Below are 23,552 nucleotides of genomic sequence, written 5' to 3'. Positions count from 1 at the left end.
TCTGTCTATAGTTTTGTTTACAGTAGCCATCTGCTAGTAAACCCTTCTTTCCTAGTACAAAAGTAAAATTCAGTCCACCTCTAAGTAATGCCAAAGTCTTGATGAATAAAGCCTGCATAAATGACCTGTTTTCTTGACAACCCCACAACCTGGAGTCCAAGAAGACCGGTCATTGACATCACCTCTGCCCTTCCACTGCTGAGGGGAGTGGCCCTAGACTAGCTTGGACTAGAATTCATGAACCTTGGGTGTGCTGGCATTGCTGTCTCCTAGTTCAGGCTTTGCAGACTGGAGACCGGCAGGGTTCCTTTGGGTGTGGTTCAGGTACTGCTAGTAGAATTCAGCCACCTCGGGGAAAGGGAAATAAACCTTAGACACTGGTGTGGTCCTGGGTCCCCCTATGCCAGAAAGCTAGAGTGCTGGTTAACCATGTATGTTCCTGGGCCCCACCCCAGTCCTCCTGATGCAAGTCTCGAGCTGCTAATTATCTGTATGTTTCAGAAGCACCCAGAAGTTGGTCTTGTACGCTATCAAATTTGAGAACTTTGTCTTGTGTATGGAATTGGAGGTGTGCGAGGGAAGGAAGGGATAAGAAGGGATTGATTCAGCCAGCTGGTCTAAAGCACATCTCAGAGCCAGGAGACTTCTGTTTCTAGTAATAACCTAAAAATGACCACCATGAGACACCTACTCATACTAGATTAAATATTTAAAATATCCTTCTAAGTGCAGAGCTGTGTACTAAAAAAATAAGAAGAATCCTCAGGGGGCAAAATGAAGAGGAAAAACCAGAGTGGAACTCAACACTGGCAGCTGAGTTGGGACGGGTGAGTGTGACCTCCCTTTAGTAACGCAACTGTCAAGGTTGAGTTTTAACATCTGTGGAGACAGAGATGAGGTCTGGCCAGTTGGAGGCTGGAGCTGAAACTGAAACTTCCCAGGTAAAGTCAGGACTATCAAAGGAGTTTACACGAAATAAAAAGGTGCACAAGGAGAAGAAAATCACCCACCAGCACAGGGAGACGACAGAACAGCTTCTCATACTTAGCCAAGGCTCTGGGCAGAAAAAAGAAAAATAAAGAAAATGAAAATTGTTCCCCGAGAGCCTGATGACGTTAGTGGTTTAACATGAGAATTTATACTATCTGTGTGGATTAGGAACATGAAGTTCTGGGCCAGTGATAACCCCAGAGACCTTGTAGAAGCAGACACAGAACCTCTTCTGGAGGAACAAGACCTCAGCCCTGATTACACAGGATCCCCACAGAGAAAAATAACGTCCTTAGTGAAGATGAATATATGATCCACGATGACTAAATACTTGGGAGAATAACCCACAGTGAGTGAGAGTCCACGTATGCAACAAACAACTGGACTCGATCACCACAAGAATTTCTAATAATAGAACCGTTGGCAACACACTAAATCAATGCGTTCAGAACTATTGAAAGGAATTCCCTGGCGATCCAGCGTTTAGGACTCTGTGCTTTCACTGCCGAAGGCCTGGGTTCAATCCCTGTCGGGGAACTAAGATCCTGCAAGCTGCGTGGTATGCCCCACCCCACCAAAAAAAACTATTGAAGACATAATAAAGTAATTGAAAATATAAGACAAGAACAAGACACCATCCAAAAAGGTGAGAAAAAGAACCAAATAGAACTGCCAGAAATGAAAAATGTTTGCAATGAAATTAAGTGTTCAGTGGATAGATTAATGTCAGGTTAGGCACCACGTGAGACAGACTTCACGAACAGAAAGATAGACCTGAGGACAGCATAGAGAGATGAAGACACAGGCTGAGATGTGGTTGCCAGAATGGCAGGATCCTTATAGAGATTCCAGAAGTGGAGAAGAAAGTGAAAGAGAGGCATGATTCAAGGAGATAATGGCTTTAAAGTTTCCAAACTTGGTGAAAGACTTAAAGCCTCAGACTTAGGAAGCAGGATAAGACCAAGCAGTATATATGTTTAAAAAATCCATTCCTTTTCATGTAACATTCCAGACATAAGCAGTCTAGCTCTGGGGGGAGGTCTGCGACATGTTTGAAGGTGGTTCACCCTCATGTCCACATTCCAACTCCTTCCCTTTGATAGCACGGGCCAAAGGTTGCCTTCATTCCTTCTACTCACATCCCATTGGCCACTTATTCATGTGGTTATACCAGGCTGCAGGAAAGATTGGAAAGTGTAGTCTTTATTCCGGATAATGATATGCTCTGTTAAAAGTCAGAGTTCGTATGAAACAGCAGTGGAGAACAGAACGTGGGGAACAAATAGCAGTCTTTAAGTCTAGATTTTAAGTCTAGAATAATAGAGATAACAAATAGAAATAGAGCATGTAACTTTCAAATCAGGAGAGCAGCTACTGGAAATGGAATAAAGTCTATTAAATCCAGGTGAGGAAGAGAGAAAGGAGTATAGGAAAAAAGTAGGAAATACAAAGCACAAAATGCAATGGTAGCAATAAATCCAAACACAACATTTTAAACCAACTATACTTCAATTTAAAAAAACAAAGAATCCAAACATATTGGTCATAAATAGACCTATACAAGAATGTCCTTTGCAGCAATGATGCATGAAAAATTGGAAATACTCTAAATGTCTATCAACGGGGGATGGATAACCATGTTGAGTGTATTTGTACGATGGAATAGTACAAATATTTAACTATTAACAAATAGTTAAAAATGTGTCAAGTAAAGCTACATGTATAAGGTCAATAAATCTCAAAAACCAACATTGAACAAAAGAGATCAGAAGGATATATATATAGAACAATACAGTTTATATAAAGTTTTAAAACCTGCACAAAACAGTACTCTCTGTTGTTTAGGGGTGTATACAAATGAGGCAAAAATGTAAACACAGCCAAGCATAGGGTAAGTACACTTGGAAGGAGAGGGGTAACATTGGAGAGAGGTACACTGGAGGCTTCACATGTCTGTTGTGGTCCATTTCTTAGGAACAGCAGAAGCAGAGATGACAAAAATTAAGATTTGACCAAGATGAATGGTGGATACATGTTTTAAAAAAATATTCTCTGCATGTTTCTGTTGGCCTGAAATATTTCATGATAGAAAAATATTTTTAAATGCCTTCCTCCTCTATTCCCCAGGGGCCTCAAACACATTATAAACAAACACCCTCTTCTTCCACAGTCCCTTGGGTCTGGGTAGGTTGAACTTCCATAATATCGGCCCCTTCTTCTCTTCCAGACTGTATTTGCTCACCATCAAAGTAACCAGAATGCCCTCCCATAACAATGTTGGGGGCTCAGAGCGTGACTTGGGTAAAGAAAGGAGAAGTGTATAGACACAGGGCAGAAGAGCCTGGCGGTGTGGGAGGGGAGAGAAAGAAATCTTGACTAGGAATCATGGGCTGGGAGACTTAAGTAGGGAAGAGGGCTGGGACATTAGCCCGACACTGGACCTCTTGGCAGGAAACCTTAAGGCCGTAAACACCATGTTGCTCAATGTGAGGGCTGTGCCTATCACCTGCTGTCATCCCCAAACCAGTAGGCCAGGTTCAACAATTCATTAGAGGTTTTCCCCAATATGTCAAGGTAACTTTCAGGTCAGAGGAAGAGATGACCCAGGTTTCTCAGGAGAGCTCCTGCCGGGCCTGGGCCCTGGTCCCCGTCTCTGTTGCTGCTCCCAGAACTTACTAGTTAGTCATCGTCAGCACCCACCTGCACCCAGGTGAGCCAGGTCAGCTGGGTCCCTCTGGCCAGCCCCCGCCCTCGCCTGTCCCCTCCACCTCTGCCGTTCCGCACAGCCCGCCCGGCCGCCCGTGGAGATTGCATTGCCTGGATGACGGATGGCCACTCACTCGCTGCAGGCGGTCGTATAGGGCAGGCCAAGCCTGTGTGTTTCCCAGGGGCCCGGCCCTGCCTGGGATCAGATACTGCGCACTGGCCACTAAGGCTTGGAAGCAAGCCCTCCTCCTTCCCCACCGCACAGTCTGCTCGTACCTGACTCCCTCTTGCAGAATTGCCATTCGAGACAGGATAATCCCTCACCTAAGGGTGAGAGAGGGCAGGAAGGATGAGGAGAGGAGGCAGCCCTAGACCTTGCTTCCGCTGGGACACCTGTCACGGTCTGATGTGCCCTTGCCCGGGCCGCCCATTCCGAAACCAGGTGAGCTGTGGATCACTTTCCATCCAGCACAGAAGTTGAGGGAGTGGCTCATGTCTTAGAGCTCACATCTTGTCTGCTCTTGGGAACCGTTTCCCCAGCGCTCTTCTTGGTTGAAGAAGTCACAGAGGTAGTCAGATCAATCTAAAAACTGATGCTCTTCTACGAGCTGGATATTAAAAGTCCCGTGGACTTTGTTCATTCTTGCTAAACTTGTGCCTCAGTTTTCTCATCAGAAAAGTGGGAGTATACTGTCTATACTCAAAAGAGCTTTGTATCATGATGAATACATGGCATCAATATTAGGACTAAAACAAGTTTAAAATTTTTGATTTATTTACTCCCTCTCTGCTTCCAAAAGGGACTTGAGTGCATCTATTAAAGAGAAGACATTGCGTAATAAAACATCCGTCATTTTTGAGCTTGAATAGTTTTCACTGAGGCACCTCTTCCCGAAGCCTGTTCCGGTGGGACTGTGTACACTTCCTCTTTTTCTAGAATCCCTTACTAGTTTCTCCAACCAATGTTTTGAAATACAGTAACTCAGTTTTGTATTTATATACCAAAAATTTGTGCTTCAGGACTTTTTCTTGAGTGTATAAATGGTTCAGTTCAGTCCCTTAAACAAAGGAACAATGACTATTGCTTCTCCCCGCTCTGACCACAGATTATACAGAGGCGGTGATTCAGTTTAGACACCAGCTTCACAACGTGCTGATAGAACACAAGGCCCAGAAAAACATATCCTTAAATACCTCAGAATTTGTGAAAAGGCCAGGTACTATAAAAGGAGAATACTAGGGCTGTCATGACTAGTTGGAAATAAAATCTGCATAAAGTCATCACAGAATCAGCCTTAGAAGATCTCCTTGCTGATGGATCCGATATGCTTTGGGAGTAGATGCCTTCTAGAACTTTTATTCACTGTGTATGAGTGCATACGTGTGTGCGTGTAGAGAAATTTTTTTATTCTCCTAACCCCCATTTTTAATAAGGCCCACTATAGTATTTCTCAGGAACCATAGTCTTGCTAGAGCTTTGTCCTCCTATAAAGCCATTCGAGAAGGATCCTGTGCCAATAGGGGCTCTGCCCTGGGGTGCTTGCTTTGTGTTCAGCGGCCAATCTAGTGTTTTTCAGAGTGTGGTCTGTAGACCACCTGCATCAGGGTCACCTGGGATATTCTTTTCAAGCACATTCCTGGGTCCATGCCTCAGACCTGCTAAATAAAAACCTCTATAGTCAAGGCCCAGGAATCTGTAACAAGCTCCATGTGAATCCTTATGCCCCTGAGGGTGTGAAATCTACTGCCACGAACTCTTGCCCTGGCCATGTCCCTGGGCCCATTCACCTGTCCTTCTAGTGGACGCCTTGAGCCCTTTGAGCCTCAGTGGGGGTTCTGGTTGGGGGGTGGGGAGCAGTGGACCCACAGACAAGACTTGGAGTCCTTTCTTTCCTGCCTCTTCTGCACTCAGACAGCAGGGCGGCCCCCCAGTTTTATCTTGGGAATGAGCATATGATTTCAATTGGACAAAAGATTTGATACTAAAAAAACAAAAAGTTGAGAATCATTGTCTTTGATTACAACAGAGTTAGAACGATTTAACGGCTAAAACTGTGGGTTGCAGTCTCAAAGGCCTGCAGGTAACTAAACTTACATGAGTGAGGATTCGGGGCAGTGTGCTACAGCTTGAGGAGGAAGCCAGGTATTGCCATGAGAAAAGGTAATCCTAGTGTGTCCAGATCTCCTGAGTTTTCAGGAGAAGCTGGAAATCGGGGATTGCATGTGGAATCTGGGTTTTTACGGGGTGTGAGATTTCGATGTGAGGGGCACGGTGGCAAAGAGTATAATAGACTCCGGAGCCAGTCCTCCTGAGTTAGAATCCCGGCTCCGCCTCCTAGCTGTGTGACGTTAGGCAAGTTACCTAACCCCTCTGCGTCAGTTTCCTTATCTGTACAACAGGGATAATAATAGGACCTGCCTTCTAGGATTGGGTTGAAGATTAAATGAGTTGATACACCTAAAGTGCTTTAACCAGTGCTGGACACATAGCAAGTGGCCTTGTTTAGTTATATCTGTGTCGCCACAATGCCCGCAGCACTGTAGGTCTTACGTGATGCTCTGTAGGCTAATAGTTGGCAACCTCTGACTTAAAGCCATTCTTTCTGTAGATGGATCATAAGTAGGATGGCCGGGTAATTTATCATCTAAACCGGGACGCTTTGGAGAGAGAAAAGAAGGCTCTATGACTAATTATTCTGGATGACAGGTGACCACTGGACTGTCCCGGCAAGCTGACCCTGATCCTAAGTGCCACCTTTGTATATGAAAATCCAGCAAGTGGCTTATAGCTGCGAACTGCTCAGTAAGTGCCAGGTTGTGCACGTGAGCTTGACATGAGGCATCTCCTGTGATCTTCATAGCAGTCCTAGGAGGTGGATACTAGGAGGTGGTGAGGAAACTGAGGCAAAGAGAGGTTAAGACTTTATCTAAAGCCACACTGTGGTGGAGCCAGGCGGGCTCCAGAGCCTTAGGCTTACCTGTACCATTCTCTCCAGCCGGTGCAAAGCAGCGGTAAGAATGTTGAACCCTTTGCAGAGGGGTAGCTGAGACCCAGCCTGGCGTGGCTCTGGGCTCAGCACGCAGGTCCGTGCTGGGTGCACAAGAGGGTGCCTGCTGCCTTTGGGGCCAGTATTTCACAGCGTCACCGCGTGTAACAAGGAGCTGTGGACATGGGGATTAAATACCAGGTCGGTGCCCAGTGCATTTCATCAGGTCGCTGCAGCCTGTTCTAGGGTGGCTTACGAGTCTCAGGTTAAGTTGCAGCTGGTGAAAGTCGATCCTGCCTAAAAGTCAGCTGCCCAAACCTGACACCGCCTTGGCTGGTGTGTCAGCCAGACCCACAAGCTAAAAGGATAGCTGAGGACACGGTCCCAGGGAACCCTCTGAAAGGAGAAACAGAACCCAAATAAGGGGGGCCTGCGAGTAGCTCAGCTTTTCAGAGGTCCGGGTGTGGCCCTCTAAGTGAGCGTAAGGAATGATCTGCCATCATGAGAAGTGTTGATGCTGGGGCGAAAAGAAGAGTTTGAAAACCCCAAACACGATATTCCGGCATAGACACCCCTGGGAGTGTTCCAGTGGCAATGAAGAAAACGTGTTTTCATAAAAACAGAGGGAAACATGATGTTAAAGAGATTCTCTTCAAACAAGGGTGGCAGGATGTTGGTAATTGTTGGAGCACAGTGATGGATACGTAGATGGTCACTGTACTCTTCTGTTTTAAAAAACTTCCAGATGTTCCAAATAGTTTTAATGTTCAGAGATTCGCTTTAGAGAAAAGAGAATACTCTAGCATAAAGGTGAATACAGAACGCTTTGAGTCTCGAGTGTCCTTGCCCGGAAGATAAGAATGGCTGGAGGGTCGGCAGCAAGGAGGACCAGGTGTCTGTTGGGCCAAGACTGGGAGGAGACCCTAGGCTCCAAGGGGCGCCTTCCTTTCCATCTGCTTCGCTGATAGCATACCTTAAAATATGTCTAATATTAAGATCTTGGGGGCATAAAATACTCACCATGTTGTCAGTGACAGAGTGATTTCTGCCTCTGACCAGTGTTATTGACCACTCTTGACACAAATGGAACTGCCCAAGTGGGAGGTAGGACTCAAATACATTCTATTCATCCCTCTACCTTGGTTTCTCCATCTGTAAAGTCACAAATATGAATGATCGTTTCCTATGGAAATCATATGTGTTCTGAGCTACAGAGCAGATGTCAGATCTAAATGAAGGTTAATCTCTAACAAGGACCTACCGTAGAGCACAGGGAACTCTGCACAATGTTATGTGGCAGCCTGGATGGGAGGGGAGTTTGGGGGAGAATGGATACCTGTGTATGTACGGCTGAGTTGCTTTGCTGTGCACCTGAAACTATCACAACATTGTTAATCGGCTATACCCCAATATAAAATAAAAAGTTAAAAATAAGTAAATTAATGAAGGTTAATCTAGGAAACTTGTCAAGAATCCAAAGCCTTCCCATTCAGTATTCCATTGTATTCTTAAAAATTAAATGCTCCCAGTAATTGTATTAGTTAGGGGTGTTTCTGATGAGGGCAGAGACACCAGCTCTGGCCAGCTTAAGCAAACAGGGAATTTATTAGGAGGAGCCTGGGACATCTCAGAGAACTGAAGAACCTATCTAATAATCAGGACTTGGTAAAGTTTGTGCACGTTCTCTGGTGCAGCCCCCTGGCTCTCATCTCTGGCCTCTTTTTTTTTTTTTTTTTTTTTGCGGTACACGGGCCTCTCACTGTTGTGGCCTCTCCCGTTGTGGAGCACAGGCTCCGGACGCGCAGGCTCAGCGGCCATGGCTCACGGGCCCAGCCGTTCCGCGGCATGTGGGATCTTCCCGGACCAGGGCACGAACCCGTGTCCCCTGCATCGGCAGGCAGACTCTCAACCACTGCACCACCAGGGAAGCCCTATCTCTGGCCTCTTAATCCCACATTGCAGATTCCTGAGGAGAGAGAACCTGATTCGCTCCTGGGGGGAGAGAGTTGAGTCTGGTGCCCAAGGGGGAAGGGTTATATAGTACTAACCTGGTCATGGGTTATGTGTCAACCACTCCCCCCAACCCCGCCACCAAGTAGAATTTTTTTGTGTGCTAGGAAGCCACCCCTATAACCATAATATTGGTTTATTCTATGCTATTACCTCCCCCATAGCTACAAAGGGCCAAGGACTGTGTGATCTTGGAAAGGCCGTCTGGCTGTAATTGACGCCTGGGTCTGGCCAGAACCAACCCACTCTCTCAGGCTTGAGTCAAGAGGTTCCATCATGGGGCTTCCCTGGTGGCTCAGTAGTTGAGAGTCCGCCTGCCGATGCAGGAGACACGGGTTCGTGCCCCAGTCCGGGAAGATCCCACATGCCGCGGAGCGGCTGGGCCCGTGAGCCATGGCCACTGAGCCTGCGCGTCCGGAGCCTGTGCTCCGCAATGGGAGAGGCCACAACAGTGAGAGGCCTGCATACCGCAAAAATGCCTGAGTACAGGAATGCCTGTCAAAGATGGTCCTGTCTATTGGGAGCCCAGGGGGCATTTTTGTCGCATGGGTTGTAAATCTTGAGTTTTATTTGGGATCCTCAGTCCTTTCAGAGGGACTGTGTACTGAAAACATCTGTCTCTCCCCAACCCCAAGGAGGAGAAAAACGGATGAGGGAAGGCAGCCCTGAGAACAGAGTTTCCCCAGGTTCTCAAACATGAACTGCTCCCAGGTAACCCTCCTTTCACTGTCCAGCACCAGGCTGGAGGGCTCCTTCTCTTTCATCTTTTAATCAAGGAGGGAAAGCAACATTTCAGCTGAGCAGATGAGAGGTTGGGAAAGAGAAAAAATTAATTGCTCAGTTCACTGGTAAATATCAAGCCAGGGTCCAGGCCAAAGGGAGAGGTTGAGTAGCCAGAGAAAAGGCCAAATCTGCAGAGATAAGGTGGGCGAGGGCTGGACTGGAGCTTGGGAAGCAAGGCCTGTACAGCCTCACGGAGGACAAGGCTGGGAGGTTATGCCTCTAGTGTATTTTTTCTGCATACCTGTTGCCCTGGGGCAAGGCAGGGCGGGGAAGGAAGCAGTTGCCTGACTAGGCTGTGGCCCATGGCGTTTGGTAGGAGAGTGGAATGTATGACTCTGCTCTGCTTCCGCAGGACTTTTGTGTGATGGTGTAAGGTTTTGGCAGTGCACTCTGAGCCCTGACCAGGGGGAGGGTAGGAGCTGAAATCCAGCTCACACTTCACTCAACGGGCTGTGAGCTCACGAAGCTGCAGAGATGCCGTGTGGGCCGTGGGCTGGTGAGCTGCTCCTTAGGCTTCACCTTAGATCTGGTCCCTGATGAGGCTCTGTGTATGAGAACATTGGTCCCTTTTCTTGGGCCAGTTGGCATGGCCAGTTGGCATGCGATTCCAGGCTGGTAGCTAGATAGAATTTTTTTTTAATGTGCTTAAGATTAAAGAAGTCAAATAAGGTGATACCTGTGAATGCCATTTGCAGTCAGAGGCATCCTTGAAAGAAGGGGAGGAAGTATTTGTCCCCAGCCAGGGAGCCATTCTGGAGGAGGAAGGAATATCCGACATGATGGGGGCTCACATGGGAGCACGTTCCATGCCAGGCATGTGGCAGGGCACTGCCTGCAGCCCAGTGCTGAGAGGAGAGGGAGGTCTGGGAGAGGAGCCTGAAAACAACAGTGAGGGTGAGGATGCCTCAGGAAGAATGATGGTGGTACTGCCCCCGCTCCCCGGGTGCCCTACACAGGGAGAAAGACCTAGGCTTTTCCTCACTCAGCAGAGAGGACAGCAGCTCTAGGCTCTTCACCTGCCCAAGAAATTCAGGATAAGGGAGCCGAGGGCTGCCATGGCAATCTTTACCCTGACATCCTTGAGCCCCTCGAGATGGGCAGTTTGAGCCTGGCCTGCGTGTAGCATCTGCACAATTCACATGCATTGCCTTGATGCCACGTTCACAGTAGGGACACTGCACCTAGATCTCCCCTTCCTCTCTGGTTGAGCAGATGCAGGAGCTGGAGCAGAGGCTGCTGGAGGCAGAGCAGAGAGCAGAGGACGCGGAGACCCAGGTAACCGGGGAGGGGATGGCAGGAGTGTGCAGCGGAAATGACCATTGGCCTTTCCTGACCCTTTCCGTGGACACACATGGACACGTCACACCGATAAGCCTCTTACAGGGATGAGGAAAACCAGCAGTCATGCGTTAGACCTTCTGAACAAATGAAGGTGCCTGGGGCTTTCTGTGGGCATGAAGGAATCTTTGGGTAAGGGTCAGTGCAGTGAGCAGGTGAGTGGCTTAGTCCAAATAGGCTAGGTTATGCTGAGTAACCAATGAAGTCTGACGTGTCTGCAGTTGATCACATTTAGTTCTCACTCATGGTACCTCTCCATTGAGGGTTAGCCAGGGATTCTGCTTCGCACGGTGATTCAGGGGTCCAAGGTAATGGAGCTGCCCATCTTCCAGCGGAACCAGCTAGAACATGCAGCCTCCTTGGTTGCCATGGCAGGGAAAGAGAGCTGGGTCCTTGTGCGCCAGCTCTTAAATACTTCAGCCCAGAAATGACTGCGTCATTCCACTCAGGCCCATTGGCTGCAGTGAATTCCATGGCCATCTAACTCCAAGAGGGCTGGAAAGTATCGGGAAGTTCACGGACATTCAGTGGGCAGCCTATGTCTCTGCCACAGTGAAGCTGGAGCATTTCCTCTCCAGGGCTGTTTGACCTGCCCAGCTTGTCCCTACTGGGGCCCCCAGAGTTAGATGGCCCTACACCCTGCTATTCCTTCCTTGTCAATTCCTTCTTTTGCCCAGATGAGGCTTAATAAGTGGTCATTGAATTAATTGGCCCCAACTGCCCTGGGTATGGGCTCTGCCTGAGAGTCACAGATTGGGGCATCAGGAAGCATCCCATCCCATCCCATCCCATCCCATCCCATCCCATCCCATCCCATGCTGGAGGCCATTTCGCACACCATACCCCAACCCTATGAGACGATTGGTACTTTTCAGGTGGGTGTGATGGAAGAGAAGGTGAAATTGTCCAATCTGAAGAATGTGGACTCAGCAGGCAGCCTGCACCGGAAGTACCAAGAACTGCTGAACGCCATGCAGGGCAAAGACGAACTCATCGGCCGGCTGGAGGCACAGTTGGAGAAGCAGGTAAGTGCCAGTGCCCCCCTGCAGCGCCTGCACCAGCTGCCCACGGCTGCTTGAGCAGAGCCCCTCTGCTTGGGCCACCGGTGGTGGGGACTCTCTCCCTCACGAGACTGTTCTTTCTCGTGGAGATGTATTGGAAGGTGCGTGAAGAGCCAGGCATGGGGATATGGTGGGAAAGGGACCTTGGAGGCTGACTCATCTGGGTTGAACCCCCCTTTAGCACCAGTGAGCAAATTACTTAAGTCGCTGATTCTTGTTTTACGCATCTGTAAAATGGGGGTTGTAGTACGTCATAGGGCTGTCGGCAGAATGAACTCAGGGAACCTGGGTACAGCATCAGACCTGAGGTCGGTGTTTGGTAAGGAGAGCTTTTCCTTTTCCACCCTGGTCTTGTGCCCTGCCAACCTGTGGGACACGTAGTAGCAGAGCAGCACAGAGCTGGACCATCAGCCTTGGCCAACTGCTCAGCCAAAGTTTCTCAATGAACCTGAGCAGACAGAGACCAAAGTTGCCACCTCCTCTGAAAAGCGCATAGGAGCCCAGGAGAGGCCACTGCCCAGTATTCCAGCCACAGTCAGCATCTTTGTTCTGGAGAGGACATCTGGAACACCCCCCTGCCAGTCCCCTAGGCCCAGCTTCCCCTTCACAATCCCATTAACTTCATCCTAATTCTGTCCCTTCCCTCTGCCATTGGTCTTACCTACCCAGCTTTTCCCTGGTGCCAGAGCTCCATTGTTTCCAACAGAAAACCTCACAACATGGCCAACTTGCAATTTTCCACATGTGTACTCTCCATGGAGGTCCCAGCTAATCCTGCTGGTGCCTTCCCACTATCATAGGCACATTCGTAATCATTCATCAACAGTCACCGAACATTTCCTTTGTGGGACGTACCTCCCACAATGTGTGGGGCACCATGTGTTCCTGAAAAATCATGGGAAAATATCAATAGAATGTTGACACATGGAATCTCTCATCAATTTCCTATTGATTTTATTTTATTTTTAATTAATTTATTTTTATTTTTGGCTGCATTGGGTCTTCGTTGCTGCACGTGGGCTTCCTCTAGTTACAGCGAGTGGGGGCTACCCTTCGTTGTGGTGCATGGGCTTCTCATTGCGGTGGCTTCTCTTGTTGCAGAGCAGGGGCTCTAGGCGTGCAGGCTCAGTAGTTGTGGCTCGCAGGCTCTAGAGCACAGCCTCAGCCGTTGTGGTGCAGGGGCTTAGTTGCTCCATGGCACGTGGGATCTTCCTGGACCAGGGCTCAAACCCGTGTCGCCTGCATTGGCAGGCGGATTCTTAACCACTGCGCCGCCAGGGAAGCCCTCCCATTGATATTAGATACCTATCTTCTCTGTTGAGTGGTTCATAGTTAGAAGTGGCAGCACCTGGGAATTGGTGGGCAAAATGATTCCTGCTAAAGCTAACTTAGGTCAGGAAAAAAAATCATTTTACAACAATAATAGGTCCAGATCAGAAGAGAGAGAATGCTGTTTTGCAAGTCAGTAGACCTGGTTTTAGCCCCAGCCGTGGCACAAACTGACAGAGGCAAGTCATTTCACCCTCTGGGCTTCAGTTTCCACAGCCACATAAATATCAGGGTATCAAACTAGGTCAGGGGTCAGCAGACTGTTTTTGCGAAGGTCCAGGTAGTAAATATTTTTGGCTTTGCAGGCCACGTGGTCTCTGTTGCAGCTAGCCAACTCTGCTGCTGTAGCCTGGAAGTGGCCTTAGACAATACAGAAATGAATGGGCAGGGCTGTTCAGGGAGGGACCAGGTGGAAGGCGGGATTTGGCCTGTGGCCCGTCTGCAAACCCCTAGATAACCTTACCGGTTCGCCAGCTCTCAAATACTGAGTCAGACATTTCCATATGCCCATCTCATTTCCACAGACTCCCTTGTTTGGAGCTTATGTCCATCATCTTACAACTTCGAGGCAGTTTTGCCCTAGAAGTGTAACCAAAGTCGTTACTGCTGGTCTCTAAACAACTGAGAGTACACCAGTTGTCTCCATGCTTTTTACTAATTTATTTTTAAACAAATTTATTTATTTATTTATGGCTGCCTTGGGTCTTTGTTGCTGCGGGCGGGCTTTCTCTAGTTGCAGCGAGCGGGGGCTACTCTTTGTTGCGGTGCACAGGCTTCTCATTGTGGTGGCCTCTCCTGTTGCGGAGCACGGGCTCTAGGCGCACAGGCTTCAGTAGTTGTGGCATGTGGCCTCAATAGTTGTGGCTTGCAGGCTCTAGAGCACAGGCTCAGTAGTTGCGGTGCACGGGCGTAGTTGCTCCATGGCATGTGGGAATCTTCCTGGACCAGGGCTGGAACCCATGTCCCCTGCATTGGCAGGCGGATTCTTAACCACTCTGCCACCAGCAAAGTCCCTCCATGCCTTTTAGAGCAGGGAACTAGTACTCGTTCTAGAACTTGTTGATTACCTGTGCCTCAGGCACTGTGCGGTGCACTTTCTGTCCCTTCATCCTCAAGATGGTCCAGAGGGGAGATGTATCTTCGCCCATTTTAGAGATGCCATCACCAGAGGCTGATGTGGCCTTCCCAGTGCCCCACAGCAAATAAGCCTCAGAGGCAGAGCCAAGTCCCCAAAGCCTGTATTTTGTTTTCTCCTAGGCTGCTATTCTTTAGATACAAACCTCGCTTTTGAGTCATTTTACAGCGGTCGCTCGGTATCCACAGGGGATTGGTTCCAGGACACCCCACAGATACCAAGATCCGTGGATGCTCAGGTCCATTATATACAAGGGCATAGGACAGTCAGCCCTCCACATCCGCAGAATTAGGTCCGCGGTTGGTGGAATCTGCAGATGCCGAACCCACCAATAGGGAGGGCCGACCGTGCTTCACCCTGTTATATCAATATAATGAACTTGAGCATCTGCAGATCTTGGTATCTGCTGGGAGTCCTGAAACCAATACCCTGTAGATACCGAGGGATCACTGTATACTGTTGCTTGTTTTGAGGGAGTTGTACTCATGTGCTAATTTACCTTTATTTTTTATTTTTTAACTGTAAAGGTAATACATGCTTATAGTAAAAAATACAAAAAGACCAAAAGGGTATAAAATGACATTTTTCCTCCGTCCCCATCCTTCATTTTCATTCCTCACCACTAACCACTGTTCATTGTGACCATTTCCTGTATATCAGAGGAGTGTTCCATTTTCATTTTGTTTATTTAGCCAAGCCCTTATTTGTGGACTCTTAGGTTATTTCCAGTTTTGAGTTTTTTTGTTTTTGTTGCTTTATCAAATAATAATGCAATTAATGATTCCTAAGCAGTGGGTTTGTTAGATCAGTGGTATGGACATTTAAAATGTTGACAAATATTATCAAGTTTTTCCCCAAAAAGGCTTTGCCAATTTGTATGAGGTGGGCTGTTTTCCAACACCCTTGACAATTTAGGGTTATATCAAACTTTTAAATTGTGTTAGTCTGGTAGAGGAAAATGATGTGTCACTTTTATTTGCATTTTAAAAATAATAATAAAGATTGCACAGCTTTTCATGGGTTTCTTTCCCTTTATTTGCTGTTGATTTCCTATTTATATCTTTTGCATATATTTATTGGTTTGTTCACGTCAAATTATCCCTTTTGTATGTAAGTCATTTGTGTTGCAAATCATCTCCCAATTGGTCTTTTCATTTTGTTTAAGGGCATCTTTTTTTTTTTTGGTCATATAGTAATTTATAGAGATGATATAGATTTATTAGTCTTTTCTTTCATGGCTATTTGGGATTTGTATTATGCTTAGGAAGGCCTTTCCCACTTTAAGAATATTTTCTAAGAATTCATAAATGAATGTATTTTTTCCTATCGGCCAACCTCCATCCAGTCCCTTAATATTTCTTCTCAGGGCCTCCCACCTCCAATTATTCACTAAAACGGTGACCACCGTGACGAACTAAAGGCCCTCTCTATCTTGCAGAAGAAGATGAGAGCTGAGGAAGCAAAAATCGTTCAAGAGAAAGCTGCAAAGATCAAGGAATGGGTGACCCTGAAGTTAGCAGAGGTGAGTGAGAGCTTATCTTGGGAAGCCTGCGAGGGACCTGCGTGGGGTTGCGCCTGTCCCTCTGCGTTTTTCTGCCTCTATCTGTTTCTGAGGCCTTGCCTGCTTTTCATTTTGTTAACCGCTTGTCTCTCATTCAGCTTAAACACTGAGACACTTCACTTCACTTTTCCCTTCCTGTTGTCAGAGTTGGGTTTCCCTAGAGCTCCTGGTTTGCTTTGTGTCTGGGGAGAAGGAATGAGTCTCACTTCTGAGGAGTCCCATCAGTTTCCTTCTGAAGAAGCACACACAGTCCTTACCATCCACCCTCTGTCCTCTCCATTCTTTTTAACTTTTTTTTTTTTTGGTGCTCAAATATACATAAAATATACCATTTGAGCTGTTTTTGAAGTGTACAATGCAGTGGCATTAAGTACATTCACAGTGTTGTGTACCCATCACCACTACCTCCAAAACTTTTCCTACCCCAAACTCCATCCCCATTAAACACTAACTCCTCATTGTCTCTCCCCCCAGCCCCTGGTAACCTCTATTCTACTTTCCACCTCTGTCCATCCGTTTTCATAGCTCATCACTTGCTGCAGCTATATTTAGGAAACTCAGGACTAGAAGCTACAGCGCTGCTAGCAAAAAGCCAAAAAACAACCTCTTTCTAAACAGAAGGAAGGGGAATTGAAGTTTGGAGAAGGGTGAACACTCACTCCTGACACAAGTGGCTCACACCTGCAGGGGGTAGCGGCTCATTTTGTCTCCTGTCCTTTCTGTGGACACACATCATCTCAGGTCACCTGCTAGACTACAAGCCCTTGGGGACAGAGCTGATGCCTATAACCTGCATCTTCCACAGCCCTGATCTCTTGCTAAAAGCTCAATGAAAGTGTGTTGGCTTTCCAATGAGAATGGGTACTAGACAGCCTATTAACAGGACCTGGCATATCGGCTGGAGACAATGGAAGAACAGTTTTTTTCTGTTTTTTGTTTTTGTTTGTTTGTTTGTTTTGCGGTACACGGGCCTCTCACTGTTGTGGCCTCTCCTGTTGCGGAGCACAAGCTCCGGACGCGCAGGCTCAGCGGCCACGGCTCACAGACCCAGCCGCTCCACGGCATGTGGGATCTTCCTGGACCGGGGCACGAACCCATGTCCCCTGCATCGGCAGGCAGACTCAACCACTGCGCCACCAGGGAAGCCCTTTTTTTATTTTATTTAATTTATTTTTTATTTTTTTTAAGAACAGTTATTTTTTGCTCCTAGGTGAATAAGAGGTCAAAGTTACTTTTATCAAAGGTTGAAACAAGAAAAAAAGTATGTTTTGTCAGGGAAGATAACGAGGAATTAAGGGCCTGTGGATTATGACATAGTGAAACGATATGGTGAGAATAAAACATCAAACAATGAAAAATCTGGGTCCTAGAGCTCAGGATAAAAATCATTAGAGTAATTGGAAAAGAAGAATGTAATTAACCAATATTTGTTAAACGCTTGCAATGCATCAAGTTCTAAGGCAGGCATTTTAAACATAGATACTGATTTACTCTCAATGACAACTTTGTGGAATGATTACTGCCATCTTCAATTTATCAATTAGTAAACTGAGACAAAAAAAAATACAAGCAAGTTGCTACTGTGATAAAAGTAATTTTTATAGGTTGTATATTGTTCCCGACTCCTTTCCAGTAGAAGGGTAATATATCCCTGCCCCTTGCCATAAGATATGCTATGCCTCCCTGAGGAAGGAATATGCTTCTGCAGATCATGGACATCATGCTTGTTTATATGACTTGCTCTAGACATATATGTAAGCTATATTCAATTAGAAACTTCAAGAACAATCACACAGGGACTTCCCTGGTGGCACCGTAGTTAAGAATCCACCTGCCAATGCAGGGGACACGGGTTTGAGCCCTAGTCCGGGAAGATCCCACATGCCACGGAGCAACTAAGCCCGTGTGCCACAACTACTGAGCCTGCACTCTAGAGCCCGCGAGCCACAACTACTGAGCCCACATGCCACAACTACTGAAGCCTGCGTGTCTAGAGCCCATGCTCCACAACAAGAGAAGCCACTGCAATGAGAAGCCCATGCACTGCAACAAAGAGTAGCCCCTGCTCGCCACAACTAGAGAAAGCCCGTGCGCAGCAACGAAGACCCAATGCAGCCAAAGATAAATAAATAAAATTTATTTAAAAAACACCCAAAAACCTAGAAAAGAAAGCACAGGGGCCGCCAAATGGAATTCTTTCCCATCTACAACCAGGTAGCGCAGAGAGAAGGAGGAGATCAGGGCTCCCAGGAGAGTCGGCAGTGGACTGGGGGGCACCACGGGTTCTTTTGTGTAGGTTTGATCTTTAAGAAGGATTTTGATCTTATTTTGAATTATATGTCTGAATGTGTAGGCTGAGTATTTATTCTCAATCTTCATTTTTCTTTTTGTCTAGCTTGAGATGGAGAATCAGCACCTGAAAAGCTGTAATCAGCACCTGGTGGAGCAGGTGGGAGCCCTTCAACGTGCACTAGAAGGTAAGCGGGCCAGCATGTGCAGGAGTCGGGGGAGTGTGTGTGTGTGTGTGTGTGTGTGTGTGTGTGTGTGTGTGCGCGCGCGCGTGCATGGGGCTGAATTGAGGGAGCTCTTAACATGCCTATTTTGGTCCCAACCACAGCTCTTCAGATGGCACCTTCGGGGAAGCTGCTGGTGGCCCCCCAGGGAACCACAGAGCAGGATTCTGTCCCTGCAGGACCAGGAGCCCAGCCAGTGGGGCAGGACGGTGGTGCTCAGGCCCAGGGTGCCCTGAAGGCAGCTATGCCCGTACCTTCTCCAGGTGCTCTGCAGAGCAAGGACTCTGTTCCTAAAGCAGGAAGCCCCTTGGAGGGTTCTAGTCCCAGTATGGTCCACCCTGGAGAAATATCAGAGGCCGAGACCCTTCCACTTCATCTGGGAGGACAGGGCTCTCCTGGCCAGCTGTGCCTGAAGCCTTGCCCCACCAGGCATGGTTTGGCTTCCTGGGGTGAAGGCCTGGTCACTGCTCAGGGAGGGACGCTCCCCAGGACGAAGACCTCTGCCAGGGAAGGCGGCCCCGGCTGCAGCCTGACTCTGCCGAAGGTGCGGGCTCCCAGCACCCACCGGGACAGCATCCAGCTGGCCAAGCGGCACCACAGCCAGCCCCAGGCGGGCCCTGCGCACTTCGACCACGTGGTGAGCATTGAGATTGGGACACTCTCAGCCCTCCACTCCTCCAGCCTTCCCAAGGTGGGGGTTGGCCCTGAGCTCCGGGAGGAACCGGAGAAGATGGAGATGGACGAGCAATCCCCAGCGGGGAAGATGGAGGAAGTGGATTTGGGGAACAAACCACCTACACCCCCCCTGCACCGGTTTCCATCCTGGGTAAGAGGCCCCCTGGGGACAGGACAGAGGGGCCAGGCTGATGGTGCGAACGCTGTGGGGCACAGTCATGTGCTGAGCGTGGGACGAGGCTGTCACCCTCACCCCCTCTGGGCGGTGGGTACCCCGGGGCCTGTCCAGACTACTCCGCCCATAAGGGGTGGAGCCAGGATTTCCGATTGGACGGCGGCCGGCTGTTTCCTGAGCAGGCGCTCACCGCGGGCCACAGCCAAGCTGGGTGCTCGGTGCCCATTTTCTCGTGTAGTCTTCCTGACTCTCCGTGGAGGTGCAGTGTGGTGGCTAAGAGCACGGGTCCCAGGGTCAAACCAGGAGGTCCCAGGATCAAACTATGTGAGCCAGGGCAAGCTGCTAAACCTCTGTGCCTCAATTCCCCTCTCTGTAAAATGGGGATAATAGTACCTGCTTTAGAGGGTTGCCCTGAGGATTAAGTGTGTTAATACGTATTTGGTGAGTAGTTGCAGCAGTGGTTCACAATACGTGGAGAGGCTGTTGGAAACGACAAGGGCCAGGCCAGGGTGGAACACTTTCAGAATCGTCTCTCCTCTTGTTCCTTGTTGTCTTGTAAATCCAGGTGCGCTGAAATCCTAAAGCAGAGGCAGGCAGTGAGGGAGCATTCCGCAAGGGATGTGGCAAGAGGGCTCAGGTCCTTCCAGTCCCCGAGACAGGATCGCTCTTGTTACCTTAGGGAACCACAGTGGCCCGAGAACCCAACCTCTCTTCTTAGGTGGGACCAGCTGGGCAGTAGCTATGTGGGGAAGATCAAGACTGAGAATTGGGAGAAGGACATTTCTCAGTCTGAGGGAGTCAGATGGACTTACTTGCTGAGTTAGAGTTCCTTTGTTGATCCTCCAAACAACCGTGTGAGTTAGGCATTAGATAACCTTTTGTAAAACACTCCTACATTTGTTGAACCTAAACCCCTCAAGCTTCGCACTTTTCATTCTCTCTGTGAAGTTAGAGGCCTGTCCGTGGTTGAATTCCACTACCACTACTGGCAGGAATAATCGATTTTATGGCTAATTTTACCACATGGACCCAATTTATCTGCCCTACATAAGCACGGAATTCCCTGCCCCAGCCCAGTGCCTGCCCCTCCCCCAAAATTCCTCCTTGCTGCCTCCCATCTCTTCCCTTCCCTTGCCTCCAGTCACCTCCGGCTCTCATCCCAGCCCTCGCCAGCCCCTCCCTCTCTCCCCCAGGTGCCCCAGCACTGCTGCTCCCCTCTGGGGTGACCCAGATAGCATCCACCTTCCTTCCTGCCCCAGCCTAGCCCAGCTACCTCCTCGAGCTGGGCAGGCCTTCCCCGGTCCTTGTGACTCACCTCTCACCTGAAGAGGCCTTTGTTTTCCCTTTACCTTGAGTGAAAAAGAGATATGGAGGAGGATAGGTGGGGCCTCTGGGTTGTTTGGGAGTGATCCCAACCTAAGAAAAGCTGCCCAGGCCTGTGGGCCTGCTTCAGACCCAGGGGACCCCGAGGGGCGAGGGAAGAGTTGAGGGTGGGAGTTCGCATTGATGTGTCTTCTGCGGCGGGCTTCAGGGGTCTGGGTGAGCCAGGACTTTGAGCCTGAAGCCGAACCATTATGTGACATTGTTACTGTAGGAAAAAAATGTGTCCCAGTTTCCAAACAACTGGCTTCCAAACAAAAGGGCACGCACATCCTTGCCATGGGGCTCGGACGTCCTCGTTACCAACCCCCCAACTTCAAGGGCTGTAAGATGGGGAAGATTCAGAGAAAACAGGTCCCAGTTCCCTCTCCTCCTGAACTTCCTTGCCCCAAGGGAGGGGTGGCAGCAAGAGAGGGAATAAATATCGCCTGCGGGGCACTGACCATGCTCTCAGTGTTAGATGTTTATGTTAATAATTTCATTTGATTGTCACAACAGCCTGAAAGGTGAGTATTATTACCCCCATCTTAGGTCCAGAAATGATGTTAACTTGTCCCAGATCCCCCCACCGGTCACTGGCTAAGCGTGGATGTGGACCCAGGTCTGCCTGCCTCCAAAGCCAGAGGCTGGTGTGGACACGGGGGTGGTGAACCCTGACCCCTTGTGACCTCCCGTTCCAGGAGAGCCGGATCTACGCTGTGGCCACGTCAGGCATGCGGCTATCCGAAGTGTCTGCTAGAAGTAATGCCACCTGCTGCGGTGAGTCCCAAGTGAGCTGCCCGTGGTGGGCAGGGTGGGCGTGCGGGGAGGAGAAGACTCGGAGAAACACCCAGGGCCAGGTCACCTGCAGCCCATTCCCTCCCACAGCAGGTGAGGTTCAGGTGAAAGCACGTGGCCCCGGCTCCCTTGGCGAGAGAGGGAAGCTGCACAGGTTCAGCTCATCACCTGCCTGTGGGTGGGAGTGGGCGGGAACAGAGCTGTAGCCAATTACAGAGCTGGAAGGGACTTTGGAGGCAGGGCGCTCCAGCCTGGCTGCCCACCTGCACCAGCTTCCCTTCTGCAGTGCAAGGGCTATGGCCGAGGAGCCCCCGGTGCCTTGATTTAGATAACCCCCTGAAGGAGCCGCATCCCCACCTGAGTGCGGCTCCTGAGTCGCCGGCCACCCAGTCCCCACAGTGACGCGAGTGCCCCATAGTCACACGGCTTGTAACTCACCTTGGCAAGAGTGGGGCTGCAGAAGACCTTGGCCCTCGTCCTGAGATCTGTCCCCCGGTCTGTCTCCGGAGTGCTGCTTCAGGGAATGCTGTCTGCACGGATCTCTCTCCTCCTCGCTCTGCTCAGGTCTCTGCCTCCCCCACCCCGCTTCCTGGGTTTTGCCACCTGAGTGAGTCTCATCCCTCTTTCCCACCCCTCCAGCCTCAAGCCCTCCAGCCCTTGCATCCCCTGGGCCTTTCTCTGGCCTGGTCTGCAAGAACGTCACCGTGCCGGTCTACACAGCCTTGAAGGGGGTAAGAAGCTGCTGTCCGAGGACGGGGTGTCCCCGCCCAGCACCCACTGCCCCACCACCGTGTCGGCAGGCAGTGGCTGGCGTGGGTCTCCAGGGGCAGGTGTCTGCGCACACGTAACTCTGGGCAGGGTGCTCAGTCCCCCCATATATCTATTTATTTTGTTCATCTTTATTAGGTTTTTTAAAAAACTATTTTTTTCTTCCCATTTTATTGAGATATAATTCACATACAGCACTGCATAAGTTTAAGGTGTGCAGTATAATGATTTGACTTACATACATCATGAAACGATTACCACAATAAGTTTAGTGAACATCTAGCATCTCATATAGATAGAAAATTCAAGAAATAGAAAAATACCTTTTCCTTGGGTTGAGAACTCTTAGGATTTACTCGTAACAACTTTCATCTATTAACGTGCAGCAGTGTTAGTTAGATTTATCATATTCTGCATCACATACCTAGGACTTATTGATCTTATAACTAGAAGCTTGTACCTTTTGACCACCTTTATCCAATTCCCCCTCCTCCCCCACCTCAGTAACCACAGATCTGATCTCTTTTTCTCTGAGTCTGTTTCTTTGTTTTTGAAGTATAATTGACCTACAACACTATGTTAGTTCCTGGTGCACAACACAGTGATTCAATATCTTTATTAGGTTTTCATTAGAAAAATTCTACATTTACAAAAATGTGAATCAGTATGATTATGGGCAAAGTAAAAAGTTAAAGGTTAAACCAATGCCTGCTCTGCGTCTCCTCCTCATCTTGTCACATGTCTATCCCGGAGGCCAGTGGGGCTCCTTCCAGAACTTTTCATGTATTATGTCATATATTCCCATATGTATTCCCATAACATCTCTACATATTTTTTAACAAAAATCAGATATAGCTGCAACATGATGTTTTCGTATACTTTTTGGTCTGCTTTTTTTTTTTTTTTTCCTACTGAAACCTTTTATTCTGAATTTGTTGGTGCTTAAGGAAAACAGCTTTGCCCATAATTCACTGTGTCCTGGACTTTTGACACCAACTTGTATTTAGCCAATTAGGAACGAGACCAAACTGCATTCTTCTTAGGTCTGTTCAGTTGATAAATGACACTTAACTGATTTCTTTCATATAATCTTTAACAAGAACTCATAAGTCGCATTAATTACGCCCCAAGAGATGAGGGACCGATGGTAACTCAGATGGGCACCTCTGAAAAGATTTGTCAGTTTCCTGTCCTGTTCTAGCCAGATTTTTTGGAAAACTTTAGGGAAAGACTGAAATTCCCCACCAATCTGAGATTGCCTGCGAGTTCTTACAACATTAACTGGGAAAAAAAAGATTCCCAGCATGTTTTTTGAGATCGTAACAGTAATATTTTGTAAAACTTTTTGTAGAAGGTTAAAAAGC

At 48.4% G+C, this 23,552-nt stretch overlaps 1 protein-coding gene across 1 annotated transcript in view; it reads left to right on the top strand.

Annotated features, from left to right (window-relative positions):
• PLEKHH1 (pleckstrin homology, MyTH4 and FERM domain containing H1) overlaps positions 1–23,552 on the top strand; it is a gene marked incomplete at both ends in the record, with an annotated part of 41,401 nt that overhangs the window by 1,209 nt on the left and 16,640 nt on the right. Inside the window, 7 exons of the mRNA XM_082840421.1 lie at positions 10,689–10,751; positions 11,690–11,839; positions 15,778–15,861; positions 18,296–18,377; positions 18,518–19,239; positions 21,324–21,402; positions 22,060–22,151. Coding sequence (XP_082696547.1) covers positions 10,689–10,751; positions 11,690–11,839; positions 15,778–15,861; positions 18,296–18,377; positions 18,518–19,239; positions 21,324–21,402; positions 22,060–22,151 — 1,272 coding nt within the window. The remainder of the gene's footprint in view (positions 1–10,688; positions 10,752–11,689; positions 11,840–15,777; positions 15,862–18,295; positions 18,378–18,517; positions 19,240–21,323; positions 21,403–22,059; positions 22,152–23,552) is intronic.

The sequence above is a fragment of the Leucopleurus acutus genome (genome assembly GCF_964270905.1).
Source record: "Leucopleurus acutus genome assembly, chromosome: 1".
NCBI lineage: Eukaryota > Metazoa > Chordata > Mammalia > Artiodactyla > Delphinidae > Leucopleurus > Leucopleurus acutus.
This window is presented reverse-complemented; position numbering and strand designations above follow the sequence as displayed.